The 16,669-nt window shown below is 41.1% G+C and overlaps 1 protein-coding gene across 2 annotated transcripts in view; it reads left to right on the forward strand.

Annotated features, from left to right (window-relative positions):
* TENT4B (terminal nucleotidyltransferase 4B) overlaps positions 1 to 16,669 on the forward strand; it is a 66,476-nt gene that overhangs the window by 24,000 nt on the left and 25,807 nt on the right. For both annotated transcript variants that reach the window (XM_064274150.1, XM_064274151.1), the window contains exon 2: positions 16,503 to 16,626. In XM_064274150.1, the coding sequence (XP_064130220.1) occupies positions 16,503 to 16,626 (124 nt within the window). The remainder of the gene's footprint in view (positions 1 to 16,502; positions 16,627 to 16,669) is intronic.

Below are 16,669 nucleotides of genomic sequence, written 5' to 3' on the forward strand. Positions count from 1 at the left end.
AGAATTATAGAATATTTACAATGCTTTAAATTTTGTGCATATCCAGAAAATATTTTTTTCTATGATCTCCTGAACAGCTCCTCAATAAAAGTGTCAAATGTATTGTTTCTGTTTCGCTTTGTTTGCTTTTTATTGGGTTAAGAAAGTTGCATAGTCAGAAATACTAAAAAAAAAAAAAAAAAAGTTGATTTATTAGGATAGTGGGTTTCTGCCTGACTTTAAACATATTTTTGTTGTTGCTGTGATATTATTGGCTTGTTTTTGAAGGAAACCACATACTTAGAGTATGGGTTTGGGGGAAGCCACGCCCTTAGAATATATTAATAATCATCATTTCATCATGATAGGAAGAAGTTGCTGTGTTGCTTTATTCTGACAAAAAGTGTAACAAATGCTAGCTGAAAATGACTTCATTAAGCAAAGCCTTAAATGAAATTTCTCTGTTAAAAGGGAGAGTACAACTTTAGTAAACTAAGGATATTATACAGATACCTTAATGTGATAAAGAGCGGTACTTTAAAACCAATATGTGACATCATATGAAACACCAGCGACAATTCTCATTAAATCAGGAAAAAGAAAAGGATGCCTGCCCTCACAAATACTATTTGACCTTATGTTATTACTGCTAGACAATGAAATAGGGCAAGAAAATTGGCTGGCTGGCTATAAACATATAAAAGTTAATAGTTTTTCCATACAAGTCAGACATTATAATTAAAAACAAAACAAAAGGAAATTTCACTCTCTGGAACAACAAAACCCCCCAAATAATTTAGAAACAAAGCCAGAAATGTAAAGAAAATAAAAACTTGTCATAATAGACTTGAAGATGTCAATTCAGCTCATTAATTTATTGATTAAGGTAATTCAAATAAAAATTCCACTGACTTTTTACTTTTTTGCGGGGGAGGTAGGAGAGTGACTTACTAAAATGATTCTAAAGAGCACCTGGAAGAATAGACAGGCAAGAATAGCCAAGAACATTTTGAAAATGAAAGATGAGTTTGGGGAGGATTGGTTTTGTACTAGCAACTATTTATAGATTTATTTATAAAAGAATTTGAAAGGGTAACTTGAGCCCAAGAATTGACATAAATAGAAGTAAATGTGAAAAGAAAGCCAAGGACCTGACCCAGCTCTGCATAACCATTTAATAGATAATCAAAGGCTGTGTGTATACCAGGATTCTTTCAAGTAGAAGGGAAAGAAAATCACATTGGCTTAAGCAAAAACCAGACAAAGTCATTTTTCCCCCACATACCTGGGATGCCCAGGGGTGATACTTGCTTCATTGACACCAGAGGAGGCTCAAATGCCTATCTCTCCCTGACTTAATTCTTTCTCAGAGTTGGCTCCATTCTCCCCTTTGTGCAGCTGGAGGAAAGGGAGGTGTAGTTGTTGATAGTTCCAGGCTTCTACTTTTGCAGCTCAAGGTCCTGGAAGAGAATGACCTTCCTCAGTGTCAGTATGTAGAGTCCTAGGGAAAGACACCATGTAAGCCATGACCATGGGGCACTGCACTAACTAGGGCCCACCCATGCCTGTCCCTGTCTAGCCAGGATCCCCAGCTGTCTGTGCTGTGAGGCCTCACAGAATTACATGGAACGGTGGGAGCTGGGACTGTCCCCAAGGAAAGGGGATGCTGTGGTAGAATTATGGGGGAGAGCAGGGCAGACTGGAATAGCAAATGTATACTCAGTCATTGAGGAAAGGATAGAATATTCAATAAAGGATACTGGACACTTGGTTAACTATTTGAGATAGAGGGAAAAAGAAGAAAAAAGATCCCTGCTTTTCACCATAATCAGTTAAATTCCAATTGAATAAGTGATAGTTAAGTTGGAAGAAGAAGAAGAAGAAAAAAAAAGACATTAAATAACTAGAAGAAAATACAGCCAGATATTTTTCTCATCTGAAGGTAAAAAAGCCTCTTGAAACAGAGCAGAGGGTGATCGAAAAGCAGAGATTGCACACTGACCGCCAAGTGGTTGGATCAGACCTGCAGAGACATTATGTTTTGTCTTATTTATCTTTAAAAAATTGAGCCAGAATCTTAAAATCAAGATTTTACCTACAAGTCTAGATTTCTGGCTTATTTTGACAAATGGGAAGCGCTGGCAGTGCTGGGCTTGCATCCCTCCATGGCAACAGTTGGCCAGGGCTAAGAGACAGCTGCTTCCCTTAGGTTATCACCTTCTCCACCACCTCCTAAGGATCCCAGCATTGAAGGTGTATGTGAGTTGCCCTTTCTTCTTGCAGTTACATCCAACTAGCTGTTTGTCCCTTTTAGGCAAAGATTCCTAGACGTAAGACGTAGCTTCATCAAAATAAAAGAAGAACTTAGGCACGTTGAAGACTGAACTGGGGAAAGAGTATTTGCTACCTTTACCCACTGCCGTCAAGTAGATTCTGACTCATAGTGACCCTATAGGACAGAGTAGAACTGCCTCATAGGATTTCCAAGGCCGTAAATCTTTACAGAAGCAGACTGCCACATCTTTCTCCTGCGAAGCGGCTGGTGGATTCAAACTGCCGGCCAGTAGCCAAATACTTAACCATTATACTACCAGGGCTCTTCGCTGCCTATGGCAAAAGGTTAATAGTCACAATATATAAAGAATGCTAATGAACAAATATGAAAATACTGCAAATATTGCCTGTAAGTATGTGCTCTTTAAAAAAAAAAAATCACCTATATGAGACCAAAAGGTCAACAATTACTTTAAAACAAATATGAGAGTCTTAAGGGGGCAGGAAACTAGGTTAATAGAAATGGAGTAACCAGAATGGAAATAACGAGAATGTTCACTCATTGTGAAGAAGGTGACCAATGTCACTGAACAATTTGTGTAGAAATTGTTGAATGGGAACCGACACTGCTGTGTAAACCTTCACTGAAAACACAAAATATTATTAAAAAAAAAAATACTCCAACACAGGAAAGTGTAAAAAGATGAAAACGGTCAATTCTCAGTAGGCTATTAGCTTCATGACGTGTCTGTCTTGTTCAGTATAGTATTTTAGTGCCAAGCACAGTGCCTGATACTTTGTAGGCATTCAGTAAATATTTGTTAATGATAATTAGTGATAGCTGATATTTATTAAGGATTTACTATGTGAGCTATCGCCAGTGACTGCTCTGACAGGGAACACAACAGAGAATCCCTGATGGAGCAGGAGAAAAGTAGGATGCAGACTTAACGGTCTGACTGAAACTGGAGGGACCCCAGAGGTCATGGACCCCAGACTCTCTGTTAGCCCAAAACTAAAACCATTCCCAAAGCCAAATCTTCAGACAGTTTAGACTGGACTATGAGACATAAAATGATACTGGTGAGGAATGTGTTTCTGAGCTCAAGTAGACACATGAGACTATGTGTGCAGCTCCTGTCCGGAGGCGAGACGAGAAGGCAGAGGGGGACAGGAGTTCGTTGAATGGACACAGGAAATACAGGGTAGAGAGAAGGAGTGTGCTGCCACATTGTAGGGAGAACAACTAGGGTCACATAACAACGTGTGTAAAAGTTTTTGTATGAGAAACTGACTTGAATTGTAAACTTTGACTTAAAGCACAAGGAAAAAAAATAAATAAAACACCGAAAAAAAAAATTGTGCTAAGTAAACAGTGTGCCCCATGGTAAGCCCTTTCCATGCCGTTGTTTAATCCCTGCAGAAACTCTTCAAGATGGGTAGTATTGTTATCCTCATTTTATAGGTGGTGAAGCTGAGGTTTGAAGAGGTAAAGTACCTAGACAGGCATACCCAGTAAGTGGTGACCCAGAGTTCTGATTCCAGCTCATGCCCTTTAAACTGCTGTATTAAATTCCATCATACAGTTATCAAAATGAATTAAAAAAGAAGGGATACAAATGTCCAATAAACGTGGAGAAAATCTCCAACTTTACTAGGAATTAAAGAGTAAAAACAAAGCACTCTAGGGGTATGGAGATTGGGGAGAATGTATCAGTACCCACATGGCTGGAGGGCATTTTGGGAATGTTTTTCAAAAGCTTTAAATGCTCATACGCTTTCACCCAGGGATTTCACTTCTCACAATTTATTCTAAGAAAAATTAGAGTTGATTACAGATTTGTATACAAAGTATGTGTTATGATGTTAGCTATAATAGTGAAAAATTGGAAGCAGCCTAAATGCTCAACGATAAGGGATTGGTAGAATAAATGATGGAATATTCATATACTGGAATAATATGCAGTAATATTTAATGCATAATAATATTAAAAATTCATTTTATACTATCAGATGTCATGCAGAATGGCCGTGATATGGCCAGTGTGTTTCCTCAGGTTCCACAATGCTCTATGTGGTAAAGCATTTTGCGATAAGCGTTTAGTGAGTGTGTTATGTCTGGTGCATAGTCAGCCCCAGTTATGTTTGCCACTGTTAAAGGGAATGGAAATATGGGTTTTTTTTTTCTGTGTACTTTTCCAAACAGCTGTGAAATGATATTTTTCCTCCAGAGTTTACTTTTTGTTAATTTTGAAAAAGTATAAGACCTCACGAAGTAAACCTATGTTGTTGTTGTTGTTAGGTGCCGTTGAGTTGGTTCCAACTCATAGCGACCCCACGTACAACAGAACAAAACACTGCCCAGTCCTACACCATCCTCACAATCGTTGCTATGCGTGAGCCCATTGTTGCAGCCACTGTGTCAATCCATTTCCTTGAGGGTCTTCCTCTTTTTCGCTGACTCTCTACTTTACCAAACATGATGTCCTTCTCCAGGGGTATGTGAGAAGAAATGTCGCCATCCTACATACAAGCCTTGCAAACCTGTGTACGTTATGTTTTGGTGTGTGTGTAAAGGGAATCTTTCGGAATCAGGCTTTGTTTTTTTTTTGTTTTTTTTTTTTGCTTAACCTTTTAAAAATTACATAAATAATACCAACATCCAAAAAAATCTCATTGGCACAGAATAAAACCAAAGTAAATGGTGAAAGCCTTTTTCCAAGTTAGCCTTGTTCCCAGTTCCATCACCCAAGGTAATCACTATTGATAGTTAAATTATTTAAAATACGCATTGGAAGTTTGCCCTGTTTAATATAAGTTATTAAGCAAATAATCACCCCCATTATGTTTTGGATATCTAGATTTCCATATGTAGTTGTCCTTGAAAATGAGGTACCGTGAGTTGATTCTGTGCTGCTTTTAACAGTACTCAGACACAGGAACTGTTGTTAACATGGTTGTGTGTTTTAAAACCAGTGCCTGTTGGCTCTTTAACACCAGCCCCTCCACCAAAAATAAACTAATAATTGTTTTTAGTCTTGTATGAGTTAAAACACCTCCATATTTCACTATTATATTTAAGAATATAACGTATTTCTGTAGAATGAACTATTCTTATTGGCATCTGGATCTGGTAGATAAGGAAAGGGAGTTGCAGGTGGAGCAAATGGTTAAGTGCTCGACTACTAACCAAAAGTCTGACAGTTCAGATCCACCCAGAGGCACCTCAGAAGACAGGCCCGGCATCTGCTTCTGAAAGCCCTGTGGAGCAGTTCTGCTCTGCACACAGGGGCTGCTGTGAGTCAGAGGCTACTCCACAGGAACTAACAGCAACCGATGAGGAGAGATTCAGCCTTGTTTGTTTTTTTTCACTCAGCAAGTATTTGAGTGAATTATGTGGGGAGTAAATTTATTAACTAAGCTCCTGGCTTAGGCTATTTGATCCTAGTTGGGGATACTACCAACCATTATCCTTTAGGCTTCCCAGCTTTACCCAGATTTGAGTAGATCTACTCAGAGTGGTGGGGAAGTAGAGGATTTTTTTTTTTTTTTAATAATTTTTATTGCTTTAAGTGAAAGTTTACAAATCAAGTCAGTCTCTCAAATAAAAACTTATATACACCTTGCTACATACTCCCAATTACTCTCCCCCTAATGAAACAATCCGCTCTTTCCCTCCACTCTTCTCTTTTCATTTCCGTTTCACCAGAAGTAGAGGATTTTTACTGGACATAGAAAAAATTAGTGACTACAATTAGATAAAGCTACCTTTTGGCAATATTTTTTTTTCTCTTATTTCGTTTACCTTATAATTGATTGAAAGTAGTGGCAGGTTTGGTGGCAGATGTTAGAGGCTTGCGGGGAGAAGTCAGATGGTTTTCGTTCTCTCTCTTCCTAGCAGTACAAGGGGATGAGACAGAGAGGAAATCAAATGAAAAACTATCCTCTGAAAAGCTAGCCCAATAAAACTATAGTCCAGAAATTGAACAGATGCAGGTGATGGTATTTAAAAGGAATGCTCTAATTTCTAGGAAAGCAGGTTTGAGCACCTCTTAAAAGAAGTAGAAAATGGGAACGCTGTAATCTAGGACACACACACAGGTTCCTGTCCTCTGCACCTTCACTCCCAGTGTCTCAGCAAATAGGACATTCCTTACTGTGAGCAGCAGCCTCGAGTCCTGCAAAGAAGCAAGCTGTGTGGGCATCTGTATCCGTAGTTTCTCTTGCTCTTTTTTTTTTTTAATCTTAGGTTCTAGTGAGAATTATTATTTGGGGTGTGAATGCGTTTCCCTGTCTTCTGTCAAATAGAGGCAGGACAGGGCTTTTTCTTTTCAGCTTTGGTGCTGGTGACCTTCAAGTGACCTCACTGAATTCTTACCAGTACAGCAGGAAGTTAGGCACTTTGTGCAGACTTTAAATATAAAGAAGTTGACAAGGTATTTGATTCTTGAAATACTTACAAACTCTGGCTTTTAAAGAAGTTTCATATTTATCATAAGTATTTTCTTACAGCCACATCCTTACGCTCAGGCTGACTTGTTTCCTTGGGCTGTTTTCTGAGAGCTGGAATTGCCTGGTCACAGGGCATCTCCGGCCCACAGTTCCGGAGCCCAGTTGCCCTCCCTTCTGTTCTGTCAGCTCTCAGCCATCGTGTGTGAGCATCCCTTTCCTTGGATCCTGGTGCAGAGCTCAGGTTAAGGAATGCAATTTCCCTTTTTGACCCTGTGGCCTTGGGGGTGGGTAGATGTACTCCTGTGAACTGAGGGTCCCTTCCTAAAGAAGGGCTTCTCTGTGCTGAGTACCAGGCCTGTGGCAGGAGTCTAGGGGCAGAGAGCTGAATGAGCCAGGTTTCTTGCTCCGGGAGAGTGGATGCTGAGCGGGGAGGCCTGCGTGCAGGTACTTCTTTATGATTAACAGTTCTGCAAGAGGTAGGACAGGAGTGGTCCAGGAACACTAAGGAGGTCTGAAGTGATTTGGCTTCTGGGAACTTTACAGAGGTGGTGATATTTGAGCTCTCTGGAAAGGTGTGGCCTATTTGGAAACCCTGGTGGCACAGTGGTTAAGACCTACGGCTGCTAACCAAAAGGTCAGTGGTTCAAATCCACCAGGTGCTCCTTGGAAACCCTATGGGGTAGTTCTCCTCTGTCCTGTAGGGTCACTATGAGTGGGAATCAACTCGATGGCAACGGGTTTGGTTTCTTTGTTTTGGGGGGCATGTTCAGGGCACAGTTCTGTGGGGCTGGCTGCAGAGAAGAGAGAACAGATGTGAGGCTGACAAATTTGGTAATGCTCTCATGAAGAGTTTGGAAGTGACACTAACGGTGGAGGAAGGGGACCCTGGCAACGTAAGATGGAATGGAGGAAGGGAGAGCTGCTGGCAGGGAGGCTAGTCTGGAGACTACTGCAGCGTCCTACTGAGAGGTCTAAGGACTTGAGCTATGAGGCAAGGTAGGGTATGATTTGGAAGATGAATGTGTATATATATGTGTGTGTGTGTGTATACACACACACACACAGAGATAGTGGACACGATTTGGAGACCTATTAGCTTCAGAGAGATCAACCAGGGAGGACTCTCAAGATTCCATTTGGGAAAATAGTAACTTGGGCTGGAAAATACAAGGGGAAAGAAGAGGTTTGGGAGAAAAGTGAAGGAGTTTCATTTTGGACTGACTTGTTGAGTTTGAGGTGACATCTAGGGACAGGTGTCTGGCTGGCAGTTGAACTAACACAGGAGCACGGATGCATGTGTGATGGTCTCTTAGTAAAAACCAGTTCTAGAGTCTGCTGAAGATGTCCCTGGAATGCACTGTGATGGCTCTAGGGCTTGCTCTTACTCACTTCTCTTGGTGCCTGCATGCATTTGAAAAAAGCAAACTGTACAAGAGGGTATAAATCACTGCCACCTCCTACATCAGTCCCACTCCCCAGAGTAAACCACTGCCAGCAGGATTTTATGTATCTTCATAGAAATTTGGTGAATGTATCCATGTCTAAGTATATAAATTCTTAGAAAGGTTGAGTCAGATACTAACAGAAACTCACTACACACGTTGCTTTGGACCTGAACTCACTTTGCGTAACATTGTGATGTGTGCAGGCCTGGGCTTGGGGGTGCTCTGGTTCCCCAGGTGTCAGTGCCGCCCACAGCTCGAGCACCAAGCTTTTAGAATTGCTCAGGTTCTCAGCTCAGAACTGTAAGCTCTGTAACCTTTTGATTTGCAAGGCAAGACTATTAGAGTAATTTGAGTTTTTCTTCTTTTAAAAGTAAATTTTAATGAATGTTTTTCCTTGTAAAAACGTACAATGGTAATTAACATGTATTTACAAGATCGACTAAGTAGATGTGTATACATTGTTATAAAGTGAGCCCTTCTCCTAAAAATTTGTTTTAATCCTCAGATTTTCTCATTGTTAACAGTATAGTGTGTAGGTCCTGTTCTGTGGAGAATGTATATATACATACGTGCATGAATGTACACGTACACACGCATACATATGTACATAGGTTTTTATATAAAATATTGTTTTTAATATGGAAAAATGTAAGGAAGACAAACCATCTGTAATCTCATCAAGCAGATAATAAAGTAGACAAATATGTGCTAGTGGTTTAAAAAAAATTACGACAGTACAGAAAGGTACAGAATGAAAAGTCTCTAACTCCTGCCAGCTATCCACTGAGCAGAAGGCCTTGTCCCTGAGGCAGTGTATGGTTGTCCTCCCAGAACTTTGTAACACAGGTGGAAACATAATATCACCTGTAATATACACAAAGTGGATCATTTTTTGCTTTTGCTTTTAAACTTATCAGGCCTTTCTTTGTCAGCTTAAGCTTTACCTCATTCTTTTTAATGGGTCATATATAGGGTTGCGATGAGTCGGAATCGACTCAACAGCACCGGGTTTGGTTTTTGGTTTTTATATTCTGTTAGATGATTGGGTCATTGTTTCATTGGATACTGTTGAGGAACACTGAGGCTTTTTCTACCTTTTTTGGTATTCCAAATAATGATGTAGTGAACACTCTTAGTATCTTAGTTCCCTCACGGAAATATTGCCAGAGGCTGGAAAGAAGGGGAGAGAGGTGGTTAAAAATTAATGCCCTGTTCTTCTTCATATAGTCCAGCTTCTTGGATTATTTGCTTAGCATACAGATTGAAAAAGTGTCATGAAAGGATACAGCCCTGACACACACATTTCCTGACTTTAAACCATGCAGTATCCCCTTGTTCTGTTCGAACGACTGCCTTCTTGATCTATGTACAGGTTCATCATGAGCACGATTAAGTTGTTTCAGACTCGTAGTGACCCTTCTGGCAGTCCATGGTATATTCAGTATTCTTTGCCAACTCTGTAATTCAAAGGTCTCAATTCTTCTTGGGTCTTCCTCATTCATTGTCTAACTTTCGCCTGCATATGAGGCAATGGAAAATATCATGGCTTGGATCAGGCGCACCTTAGTCCTCAAGGCGACATGTTTCCTTTTCAGCCCTTTAAAGAGATCTTTTACACAAGACTGGCCCGGTTTAATACATTGTTTTTTCTGACTGCTGCTTCCGTGGGCATTGATTGTAGATCCAAGAGAAATGAAATCCTTGACAACTTCAGCGTTTTCTCCTTTTATCATGATGTTACTGATTGGTCCAGTTGTGAGAATTTTTGTTTTCTTTATGTTGAGGTATAATCCATACTGATAGCTGTAGTCTTTGAGCTTCATCAGGAAGTGCTTCAAGTTCTGTTCCTTTAACAGCAAGCAGAGCTGTGTCATCTGTATATCCCAGGTTGTTAATGAATCTTCCTCCAATCCTGATGCTCTGTTCTTCATATAGTCCAGCTCCTTGGATTATTTGCTCAGCATACAGATTGAATAAGCATGATGAAAGGATACAACCCTGACGCATACCTTTTTTGACTTTAAACCACACAGTATCCCCTCATTCTAACAATTGCCTCTTGGTCTATGTAAAGGTTCCTCATGAGCACAATTAAGTGTTCTGGAATTCCAGTTCTTTGCAATGTTACCCATAATTTGTTATGATCCATACGCCGAATGCCTTTGCATAGTCAATAAAACACAGATAAACATCTTTATGGCATTCTGTGCTTTCAGCCAGGATCCATCGGACATCAGCAATGATATCCTTCCTTCCACATGCTCTTCTGAATCCAGCTTGAATTTCTGGTAGTTCTCTGTCCATGTACTGCTGCAATCATTTTTGAATGATCTTTAGCAAACTTTCACTTGTGTGTGATACTAATGACCTTGTTAGATAATTTCCACGTTCTGTTGGATCACCTTTCTTTGGAATGGTCACAAATATGAGTCCCTTCCAGTTGGTTGGTCAGGTAGCTGTCTTCTAAATTTCTTGGCATAGATGAGTGAGCACTTCCAGCACTGCATCCATTTGTTGACACAGCTCAATTGGTATTCCATCAATTCTGGCAGCCTTGTTTTTCCCAGTGCTTTCAGTGCAGCTTGGAACTCTTTCTTCAGTACCATCGTGGTTCGATATTTTGCCTATAGAATTCTTCAACATTGCCTGGATTTTTTCTTCAGTTCTTTCAGCTTGACCGCACGCTTCTCAGTTTGTCATAGTGTGGTGGCTTGCGTGTTGCTGTGATGCTGGAAGCTGTGCCACCGGTGTTTCAAATACCATCAGGGTTGCCCTTGGTGGACAAGTTTCAACAAAGCTTTCAGACTAAGACAGACTAGAAAGAATGTCCTGGCGGTCTACTTCTGAAAAAATTGGCCAGTGAAAACCTAATGAATAGCAGCAGAACATTGTGTGATAGAATGCCAGAAGATAGCCCCTTCAGTTAGAAGGCACTCCAAATACAACTGGGAAAGAACTGCCTCCTCAAAGTAGAGTTGACCTTAAAGATGTGGATGGAGTAAAGCTTTTGAGGCCTTCATTTGCTGATGTGGTTTGACTTAAAATGAGAAGAAACAACTGCAAACGTCCGTTAATAATCAGAACGTGGAATTACAAAGTATTAGTCTAGGAGAATTGGAAGTCATCAAAAATGAAATGGAACACATAAAAATCCACATCCTAGGCATTAGCGAGCTGAAATTAACTGGTATTGGCCATTTTGGATCAGACAATCATATGGTCTACTATGCAGGAATGACAAATGTAAGAGGCAAGGCATCCCACTCGTTGTCATCCTTCAGCAATACCTAATTAATTGTTTTTAGTTGAGATCCAGACCTTGGTTTTCTCTGTGTAGTTGGATGATTTCAGATGCATAAAGTTACATTAACATGTCAACGGGACCTTATAAAATATCTCTGGTTTCCAGCCTTTATTAGGCCATCGTGTAACTGACAATGAGCCCTGGTGGCACAATGGTTAATTAGTTGCTTGGCTGCTAACCAAAAGGTTGGAGGTTTGAACCCATCAGCAGCTCCATGGGAAACAGATGTGGCTGTCTGCTTCTGTAAAGATTACAGCTTTGCAAACCCAATGGGGCAGTTCTACTTTGTTCTATAGTGTCACTATGGGTCAACATTGACTCGAAGGCAAGGGGTTTTGTTTTGGTTTTTGTATGTAACTCAAATGTGTGCCAGGCATGTAGTGGTCACTCAGAAAATGGAATTAAATTCTTTTAACATTTTTGAGTACTTTGATATGGATGGCACTGTGCCAGTGAGGGAGCCCTAGTGACACAGTGGTTAAGAGCTTGGCTGCTAACCAAAAGATAGGCAGTTGGAATCTACCTGCGACTTCCTGGGGCAGTTCTACTCTGTCCTCTAGGGTCACTGTGAGTTGGAATTGACACGACAGCAACAGGTTTGGTTTGGTGCCATTAAGGTTATGCAGTTCACAGGGATAGAACCCTCCAAAGTATTTAGAAATCTGTACTGGAAGTTTATTTTCTAAACATACCAAGATTGTTTTATTTGTTCTTAAAGCATTTTCCAAACAACGGCACTGGGTAGTTACATAAAGGTGAGCTAGATAGTGATGTTTGTGTTTGGTGTGAGTAAGAGGATGACCCTGCAGACCTGAGCTGGGCCCTCCTGCACTCAAGTAATTTTTTGCTTTAATTATTGTTATTGTTAGGTGCTGTCAAGTCTGTTCCTACTCTTAGTGACCCTGTGTACACAAGAACAAAACACTGCACCATCCTGTGCCATCTTCACAGTCGTTGCTGTGTTTGAGCTCATTGTTGCAGCCACTGTGTCATTCCATCTCGTTGAAGGCCTTCCTCTTTTTCACTGACCCTCCACTTTACCAAGCATTGTGTTCTTCTCTATGGACTGATCCCTCCTGATAACATATCCAAAGTATGTGAGACGAAGTTTCTCCATCCTCGCTTCCAAGGAGCACCCTGGCTGTACTTCTTCAAGAGAAACTTGTTCATTCTTCTGGCAGTCCATGGTATATTCAATATTCTTTGCCAGCACCATAATTCAAAGCATCAGTTCTTCTTTGGTCTTCCTTATTCATTGTTCAGCTTTCATGTGCATGTGAGGCAATTGAAAAGACTGTGGCTTGGGTCAGGTGTGTACCTTAGTCCTCAAAGTGATGTCTTTGCGTTTCAACAATTTAAAGAGGTCTTTTGCAGAAGATTTGTCCAATGCAATACATCACTTAATTTCTTGACTTCTGCTTCCATGGGCATTGATTGTAGATCCAAGTAAAATGAAATCACTGACAACTTCAATATTTTCTCTGTTTATCATGATGCTGCTTAGTGGTCCAGATATGAGGATTTTTGTTTTCTTTATTTGAGGTATAATCCATACTGAAGGCTGTGGTCTTTGATCTTTATCAGTAAGTGCTTCAAGTCCTCTTCGCTTTCAGCAAGCAAGGTTGTATCATCTGCGTATCGTAGGTTGTTATTGAGTCTTCCACCAGTCCTGATGCCGCATTCTTCTTAAGCGTAGCCCAGTTTCTCTGATTATTTGATCAGCATACAGATTGGATAAGTATGGTGATACAATACAACCCTGGCACACACCCTTCCTGATTTTAAACCACACAGCATCTCCTTGTTCTCTTTGAAGGACTGCCTCTTGGTCTAAGGACAGTTTCTTCATGAGCACAATTAAGTGTTCTGGAATTCCCATTCTTTGCAGTGTTATCCAGTTATGATGCACATGGTCAAATGGCTTTGTATGGTCAATAAGACACAGAAAATATGCATACACACAACACAAAATTATTTTAAATCCATACTTCTTTTCGTCGTTAGATGGAAATGACTCACGGTGAGGATCATGTGTGGCTAGCCAAGTTTCCTCCTAGTACCTTGAATCTAGGCACTCCATTTAGAGAATAAATTCTTTTTCTTATTGCATAACAATTTCTTACTACTTAAAGATTAACTGGAGGTTGAACTAAATATTTTTTGTGTGTATTCAAATTAGAAAATGTGAAAGTGGGCTTTTGTAGAGTAGGCAATAGCCAGATTAAGAAGGGTTTTTTTTTCATTGGTTAAGATAGAAATGTTCTACAGTGACACTGTTTAGAACTACAAATAAACCCCGGTAGCTCATAACAAACAGTCTGGTTAGATAAGAAGAAACCCACTTGTTTTCTGTTTGTCTGTGGTCCTCATCCTCACAGCAGACAGGACTGCATCCTCATCATGGTGCAGAAGTCCAGGGTCAAGTGTAGGTTCAAATAGCTGTTCTGTTTCAGCTCTCATCTTTAAGAAGCAGAAGGAAATGACTTTAGGGAATATGTTAAAACCTGAGGAAGTTAAACATATTAGAAGTGGAAGAGCCTAAGGTATCCAGAAGCATACCCAGGAATACTTGACTCTCTGGGATGCTTTCTGGATTTACCTGTAGAACTCTCTGGATTTTAAAATCCAGTTGTCCTGCAGCCATTGCACATCAAATAGGTAGGATGCTGTTATAAGTCACTCCTTACCAAAATGCCCAGGTTTTGAAACTAAGCTGCTGAATAGACTCCTGGTTGCCAACCCCTGCATTCCCTTTGAGGGTGCTGAGGCTGAAAAACTGCTACAGTTACTTGCCGGAGGGAATGCTTGGGTCTGGAACTCAGGTCTTTTTTTTTTCACTCAGAAAATAAAACAGAAGAGGCAAAAGCTGTTGATTGTCTAATCAGTCACACTTTAAAGTACTACAAAGCAAATAGAAAATGAGGTTTAGCCATTTTTTCCCCTTCTTCAAAACCATGTCTGGTCTCCCAGTTTTCAGCTTCCTGTGACTCCCCTTACCTGCTCTGTTCCCTGAATGGGTGTGGGCACCTTCTTCCCTGGGCTGAGCCCTTGGAGCTTGGCACCCATTTCTCTTAGCACCTGTCTCCTGGTCTGTCACAGCTGTGACGGACTGTGAGATACTGTAAGACTATGCAGCGTAAGCATTCCTGCACATTGACTGTCCGCTCCCAAAGGTAGTTCTTTTTTTTTTTTTTAAATTGTATTGTGCTTTAAGTGAAAATTTACAAATCAAGTCAGTCTCTCACACAAAAACCCATATACACCTTCCTACAGACTCCCAATTACTCTCCCCCTAATGAGACAGCCCGCTCTCTCCCTCTACTCTCTCTTTTCATGTCCTTTTCGCCAGCTTCTAACCCCCTCCACCCTCTCATCTCCCCTCCAGGCAGGAGATGCCAACATAGTCTCAAGTGTCCACCTGATCCAAGAAGCTCACTCCTCAGCAGCATCCCTCTCCAACCCATTGTCCAGTCCAATCCATGTCTGAAGAGTTGGCTTCAGGAATGGTTCCTGTCCTGGGCCAACAGAGGGTCTGGGAACCAATGACCATTAGGGTCCTTCTAGTCTTAAGTCAGACCATAAAGTCTAGTCTTTTTACGAGAATTTGGGGTCTGCATCCCACTGCTCTCGTGCTCCCTCAGGGGTTCTGTGTTGTGTTCCCTGTCAGGGCAGTCATCGGTTGTAGCCGGGCACCATCTAGTTCTTCTGGTCTCAGGATGATGTTGTCTCTGGTTCATGTGGCCCTTGCTGTCTCTTGGGCTCGTAATTACCTTGTGTCCTTGGTGTTCTTCATCCTCCTTTAATCCAGGTGGGTTGAGACCAATTGATGCATCTTCGATGGCTGCTTGCTAGCGTTTAAGACCCCAGATGCCACTCTTCAAAGTGGAATGCAGAATGTTTTCTTAATAGATTTTATTATGCCAGTTGACTTAGATGTCCCCTGAAACCATGGTCCCCAAACCCCCGTCCCTGCTACACTGGCCTTCGAAGCATTCAGTTTATTCAGGAAACTTCTTTGCTTTTGGTTTAGTCCAGTTGTGCTGACCTCCCCTGTATTGTGTGTTGCCTTTCCCTTCACCTAAAGTAGTTCTTATCTACTATCTAGTGAATATTCCCTCCCACCGTCCCTCCCTCCCCCCCCCTCTGGTAACCACAAAAGAATGTTTTCCTCTCAGTTTAAACTATTTCTCAAGTTCTTATAATAGTGGTCTTATACAATGTTTGTCCTTTTGCAACTGACTAATTTGACTCAGCAAAATGCTGCATTTTTTTAAGTCAGTCTTTCCCTAGCCACTCTCAGAAACACTGAAACAGTTCCCTGTTGCCACAGGTTAAACTCTGATCTCAGCCTGTCCTTCAGAGCCTAGTCACTTGATGCTTGCCTTCTTACGGGACGCTTCTTCCACTCCTCCTTAGCCACAGACGTGCAGGTCGCTCGCTGCTTCCTGTGTGCCTAGTACCTCGAAGCCTCTTGTAAGGCTCTAGCGCCTTCTTGGAGCCTTTGTCTGCTGCCAATTCTTTTCAAGACTCTGCTGATATTCACAGGCTGACTTGTTCACTAGACACTTGATTTACAGAACAAAAGATGCACTGTTTTGCTCACTCTAAGAAGGAGTGGATTCACAGAGCAGGAAGGTGGCCAGTCCCTTCTGCAGGGAGCTTGCTTGTGTCACCTGGATTCAGTATCTTTCCTGTGTTTGCGTCCATTGGATCAAACGTGTAGGCAGGGCCAGGTCTCTTTTTCATCAGCTCCCAGCAAGTGTTCTTCAGGGGCAGATTGATAAATGCTGTCACGGCTCCTAACATACTCCCAGTATGACTTCTTGGAATTCTTTATTATTTTATTATTATTATTTTTTTTTAATCAAATTCTGAACATTCTCGTTTTAGTTAAGCATGAGTTGTGATATTAAAATTAAGGTAACAATCTATGAATATAAAGTCATCGGCTGAATTATATGACTTAATTAGATAAGGTTATTTAAGATGGTGATGTCTCCTTACATTGGTCCTTCCCATTTTAATAACTTTTACTCCTTTTTCTTCAGCCTGCATGAAGAAATTAGTGATTTTTATGAGTACATGTCTCCGAGACCGGAGGAGGAGAAGATGCGGATGGAGGTGGTGAACAGGATCGAGAGTGTGATCAAGGAGCTCTGGCCCAGCGCCGATGTGAGTACCTGCCTGGGAGCTGGGCGCTCAGTCAGCCCCTTGT

Source organism: Loxodonta africana, chromosome 21 (genome assembly GCF_030014295.1).
Source record: "Loxodonta africana isolate mLoxAfr1 chromosome 21, mLoxAfr1.hap2, whole genome shotgun sequence".
Classification (NCBI taxonomy): Eukaryota; Metazoa; Chordata; class Mammalia; order Proboscidea; family Elephantidae; genus Loxodonta; species Loxodonta africana.